Source organism: Oncorhynchus kisutch, unplaced genomic scaffold (genome assembly GCF_002021735.2).
Source record: "Oncorhynchus kisutch isolate 150728-3 unplaced genomic scaffold, Okis_V2 Okis06b-Okis10b_hom, whole genome shotgun sequence".
Classification (NCBI taxonomy): domain Eukaryota; kingdom Metazoa; phylum Chordata; class Actinopteri; order Salmoniformes; family Salmonidae; genus Oncorhynchus; species Oncorhynchus kisutch.
This window is the reverse complement of record NW_022261983.1, coordinates 9,549,686-9,555,755: the sequence shown is the minus strand read 5'-3', so window position 1 is coordinate 9,555,755 and position 6,070 is coordinate 9,549,686. Positions and strand designations below refer to the sequence as shown.

The 6,070-nt window shown below is 43.5% G+C and overlaps 1 protein-coding gene across 1 annotated transcript; it reads right to left on the bottom strand.

Annotated features, from left to right (window-relative positions):
• On the bottom strand, window positions 1–4,532 carry LOC109879555 (actin, non-muscle 6.2-like). Its single transcript, XM_020471724.2, has 6 exons — window positions 4,308–4,532; window positions 3,693–3,819; window positions 1,993–2,232; window positions 1,296–1,734; window positions 657–838; window positions 1–503 (listed from the first exon to the last, which is right to left on the bottom strand). Exons 2-6 carry the CDS (start codon window positions 3,816–3,818, stop codon window positions 360–362), a joined length of 1,131 nt encoding a protein of 376 aa, XP_020327313.2. The 5' UTR covers window position 3,819; window positions 4,308–4,532; the 3' UTR covers window positions 1–359.
• Between the last annotated feature and the right edge of the window lie 1,538 nt (window positions 4,533–6,070).

The window sequence follows — 6,070 nt, the reverse complement described above, 5'->3', positions numbered from 1 at the left end:
TGTTGCAAATAGACTACACAGAGTATCACATTAGTGAACTTTTATTCAATGGCCCAGTAGCAGATGTTACATACAAGACTAATAGTAACAAATACAACACAAGGCAGAATGTTACAACCCTAACACTGAGCCTACCCAGAAACCACCCTGTCACTCCCCCCCAGGACACCATGTAGAACTGAAACAATATGGCTTTATCTCTACCGGTTAGGATAGGTGGAAGTCACTGCTACTCATCTGATCATTTTAGAGCCACACAAATTAGGGGACAGGGGCAAGGTGTTGGCTTCTGGACAGGAGAGCCATCTGAAATAACAGACTCCCTGAAAGGAGTAACACCGAGGTTAAGAGTCAAGGCTTTAGAAACATTTGCGGTGGACGATAGACGGGCCGGATTCCTCGTATTCCTGCTTGGAAATCCACATCTGTTGGAAGGTGGAGAGAGAGGCCAGGATGGAACCGCCAATCCACACAGAGTATTTACGCTCGGGAGGGGCGATGATCTGGCAACAAGAGATTTGAACGTATTCATTAGTAAAACAGGGAGATCTAATTTATGAATGTATTCTGCACTAAAACAACTTTAGATGTCCGATGAAAGTATTTCGGGAAGCCAAAAAGATCGAGAAAATAAAGATGCCATACTGAATGCCCACCTTAATCTTCATAGTAGGAGGTGCCAAGCCACTGATCTCCTTCTGCATTCTATCAGCGATGCCAGGGAACATGGTGGTTCCACCAGAGAGAACAGTGTTGGCATACAGGTCTTTCCTGATGTCCACATCACACTTCATGATAGAGTTGTAGGTGGTCTCGTGCACTCCAGTGCTTTCCATGCCTACAAAAGCAAGCATGTACATGTCAATGGCAGCCCCAGGAACAGAAATTAACAGGCCTACAAGTATGGCTCTTCTAATGAGGTCAGTGAACACGCAACTGGCAAGAACCTCAGAGCTCCAGAGGATTGTATAGTGGTGAATGACTGTCACTAAGCTGAGTAACATTGTCGAGACAAGAACATTTGTACATGTATTAAAGAGCGACTCCAGTGGCCAATTGGAACCTTTGTCCGCTGATTTATAAAAAATACATTTAAAAAGCCAGAAAGTTGGGTGTTTAGTGCTTATGAATAGTCATATCAATACATAACTGAGGGTGCATCTTGTGTGACCTCTACCAAGAGGAAACATCATTTTCAGGACGAGAATTACTATAGTCGCCAACAATAGCTGAAAATGTCTTTGTTAAAAGCCATTTTTCTGAAGTTCCTCTTTGAAGACAGAGAAACATCTCACCAATGAAGGACGGCTGGAACATGGTCTCAGGGCACCGGAAGCGCTCGTTGCCGATAGTGATGACCTGTCCATCAGGCAGCTCGTAGCTCTTCTCCAGAGAGGAACTGGAGGCAGAGGTGTTCATCTCCTGCTCAAAGTCCAGTGCCACGTAGGCCAGCTTCTCCTTGATGTCGCGCACAATCTCCCTCTCGGCCGTGGTGGTGAAGCTGTAGCCACGCTCAGTCAGGATCTTCATCAGGTAGTCCGTGAGGTCGCGTCCGGCCAGGTCCAGACGCAGGATGGCGTGGGGAAGAGCGTAGCCCTCGTAGATGGGCACCGTGTGGCTAACGCCATCCCCGGAATCCATCACGATTCCTGTGGTGCGGCCAGATGCGTACAAAGAAAGCACGGCCTGGATACCTACATACATGGCTGGGCTGTTGAAGGTCTCAAACATGATCTGGTGGAAGAATAGAAGGTGGGAATTAGGACTGTGAGAGACTCTTTATAAAAAGGGTGTTTTAAACACCTACAAATACCTGCGAAGAGGCCCACCACTAATCAATACCTACCCTCAGGCAAGGTGAACAGAGTAACCCTGATGTGAAACTGCTCTACATTCTGCTGGTGGATGAGGAGTCCATGTAAATAAAATGGCTGGGTTTATTTACTACTGCCACAGTGTTTATTTGTAAGAAACACTAATGCCCCCACTTACCTGGGTCATCTTCTCCCTGTTGGCTTTGGGGTTGAGTGGGGCCTCTGTGAGCAGGACGGGATGCTCTTCGGGGGCCACACGCAGCTCATTGTAGAAGGTGTGATGCCAGATCTTCTCCATGTCGTCCCAGTTGGTAACAATGCCGTGCTCGATGGGGTACTTCAGAGTCAGGATGCCCCTCTTGCTCTGGGCCTCATCTCCCACGTAGCTGTCCTTCTGTCCCATGCCCACCATCACACCCTGGGGAAAGAGACATTACGTTACACTTTGTCCCTGCACTACACAACTTGAGTTACACTACAGAAGTTGTTTCCAATGTTGGCTTGAGTTGCCTGTGTTTCACATACACAGCGCAATCAATTTCTTAACTCATGAATTCACAATTTTTAGGCTAACAATAAATTATGCTTTTGTTAGTGGGTTTGGGGAGGGGTGTCCCTTTCTTTTTAATGAGGCCATTTCTGGCCAATATTTGTCCATTTAGTGGACCTCTTGGCTCAAGAGCCCCCCCAGAAGGAAGAGTTCTGTATAGCCTCTTCAAACTATCCAAAGTCAAATATCGAGAACATTACCAAAAGTAAGGGAACACAAGCTCAAACATCTAAATTCCAAAATCATGAGTATTAATATTGAGTTGGTCCCCTCCTTTGCTGCTATAATAGCCTCCACTCATCTGAGAAGGCTTTCCACTAGATGTTTGAACAACGCTGTGGGGAATTGCTTCCATTCAGCCACAAGAGCATTAGTGAAGTCAGGCACTGATGTTGAGCAAATAGGCCTGACTTGCAGTCAGTGTTCCACTTCATCACAAAAGTGTTTGATGGGGTTGAGGTCCGAGCTCTGTGCAGGCCAGTCAAGTTCTTCCATACGATCCACAGACCATTTCTGTATGGACCTCGCTTTGTGCTCAGGAGTATCGTCATGCTGAAACAGGAAATGGTCTTCACCCAAACTTGCCACAAAGACAAGAGCACAGAATCATCCAGAATGTCATTGTATGCTGTAGCGTTAAGATTTCCCATTAACGGAATTAAGCGGCCTAGTCTGAAATATGAAAAACAGCCACAGACCATTATTCCTCCACCAAACTTTAGTTGACACTACACAGTCGGGGCAGGTAGCGTTCTCCTGACATCAGTCAAACCCAGATTCATCTGTCAGACTACAAGATGGTTAAGCGTGAGTCAACACTCAAGAGAACGTGTTTCCACTGCGCCAGAGTCTAATGGCAGTGAGCTTTACACCACGATGCGCATAGTGATCTTAGGCTTGTGTGCAGCTGCTTGGCCACGGAAACTAATTTCATTAAGCTCCGGACGAACAGTTCTTGTGCTGACGTTGCATCACGGGGCAGACAATTTTTACATGCTTCAGCAGTCCCATTCTGTGAGCTTGTGTGGCCTACCACTTCACAGCTGATCTATTGTTGCACCTAGATGTTTCCACTTCACGATAACACTTAGTTGATCAGGGCAGCTCTAGCAGGGCAGAGATTTGACAAACTGACTTGTTGGAAACGTGGCATTCTAGGACAGTGCCACGTTGAAAGTCAGAGCTTTTCAGTAAGGACCTTCTACTGACAAAAAGTGGATGAAACAGCCAAATCCACTCATTTGAAGGAGTGTCCACATACAGTTGTGTATAAAAGTATAGCCTATATTAAGTGAATCCGATATCCAAGAGCCCAGTATGGTTCCAACCTGATGTCTGGGTCTTCCAACAATAGAGGGGAAGACAGCACGGGGAGCATCATCCCCTGCAAAACCAGCCTTGCACATGCCTGAACCATTGTCAACCACCAGTGCAGCAATTTCGTCTTCAGCCATTCTGTAAAAAAACAAACGATGATTAATGAATCAAGGCCTAAAAAGCAAGAACAAAGCCATACCATTTTCTGGGTCAGGGTATATCATCAATACAGACTAACAATTACTACAATATAAATGAGACAAATTAGAGGTCCCCATTAGTAAGTGTAGACATAGGACCATAGTCGGCTGTAATTTGTAACAATTAGTTAAAATGTTTAACCAGAGACTTAATAAAGAGAACTAGTCTACTAGCAGACCTTGTAAAAACAGTGGAACTGAACCAAATACAATCATTTGGAACAAAGCAAAGAATTCCAATCAGTCATTTATCTTTTCTCAATTTATGGCTCCGATCCCAAAAGCTCAAACACGTATTCACAGACAAATCCCAGCAAAGCTGTATTTCAAATCAAGTGATTTATCCATAGATAGAACACATTTAGCGATACAACTCGACAGTTCAGATTGGCTTTCTCAAACGTCGGGATAGTGGCGTTTGATTACCTGTCAGTTAGGATGCTTTCTCTTCAAGAATCCGGGAATGATGTCTTCAATGAAGTGTAGCATCCACATTTCAGCAGGAGACTATATACCTCCTTTTCTCCCCAACCGTGCCTCATCCTCCGCCTTCGCGTTCACCTGCTCACACCAAATATGGGCATTGTTTTCAAAAAAAGACACCGGATTGGATTGGGAGGTGTTTTACGGTGGAAGTGACCGAACGTTGTCATTCACATGGTAGACGATAGTAGACGATATTAAAGAGATTGGAAGGTAACAGGTACATGTTGGGTTAGCCGAAAGGTTTTGGGTAATTTAAATTCAGTATTATTTGGAAATGTATTTGAGTATGTATGAGAATTATGAGTTGTAAAGAATGAATGGTATTGAAGATAATACATTATTTTGGATTAAAAAATAAAAAATAATTTGGAAATGTAAGCAACGTCGTTGAATGTGTTAGCAGGCTAACCCAATATCAAGTCAATACACATTGTGGAAAAGACAACAAAGTAGAGGTCTGGGGAAAAGAGGTCTGGGACGCTCATTTTGTAGTGAGACAAAAGTATCCGATAGTGCGCGATCAAATGTAATACCTCTATGTGCTCGATCCCTTCGTAATTTATGATCATGGTTTGATTGTTTTGTTTTGTGAAAAGATGTTTCCCAAACTATTATTTTGAAAGATCAGCTGCGTGTCATGCATCAGATCTGCGCACCCTGTACCAGAGTTGCATTGAAAGTTTGACGAGAGACAGGCATAGGTGGGCTATGCTGCCCTTCATAGTCTGTATACATTAATCAAATACATATTAGACCATGTCAAATACGTGACCTGTGTTTAGTTATTCTGTACTTTACAATGCAACCTCAAAGCACCTAGTATACACAGGCTGCCTAATTCTGATCTGATGGGCAAAATACCAATAATTGGGCAAAATATCAGAATTGGGCTGCCTTTGGGTAAAAATCAGGTATAATTGCTCCCGAAATACAGGCTAGCAGAAGGCAATTCTTGTAAAAAAAAAAAAACTCAATGTGTGAGAGGCCTGTACTTGTCTGTGGGGCTGTAATTGGCTAACAGGCAGTAGTGGTGTTTGGGTAAAATCACTGGCGTTAGCCAAACCTATGTGTTGTGATAATTGCGTTGTTTGCTCTATAACATGTTAGCTCATATGGCTTGTGATCGTGATATATGGGCCTAAGGTCGAGACAATAAGAAGACATGGTGGCAGAATAAATTCAACCACACCTTTGTTTCATCACAAAACCGGAGAGCAACCTCTGTCTGGTGAAATCCACAAAGCATATTGAATGTAACAAACAGTTACATGACCTACAGCATTGTCAAGTTAATGTTTCTGACATTTTCAGACTACTAAACAACTGTTGATTTAGAACCACAGAGTTGCCACAAGTTGCAAAGAAAACAGAAGCTGCCTTCACTATTCCAGCACCATTTCAACATCATCAAATCACCTCTGCTTAGTCTAATACAGTGACAACTAAAAGATACCAAAAACAATTTAGTCCAATCAATGAAAGCTAAATGTGATGTGGCTGTCCATGGTTCTGATTTCTGTGTGTGTGCATTTGTGCAAGTAGAAAAAAACATGTTGACTCTACTTCTAGAGAAATACCAATGCCATCCTCCTCTCTTTCATGTTGACGAAACAGTCTATGACTCTGTCACACAGTACACACTTTGTTTTTGTTTTCCTAGGCTACCTGGCTAAAATTCTTGCTCGCAACCTAACTTCCTTTCA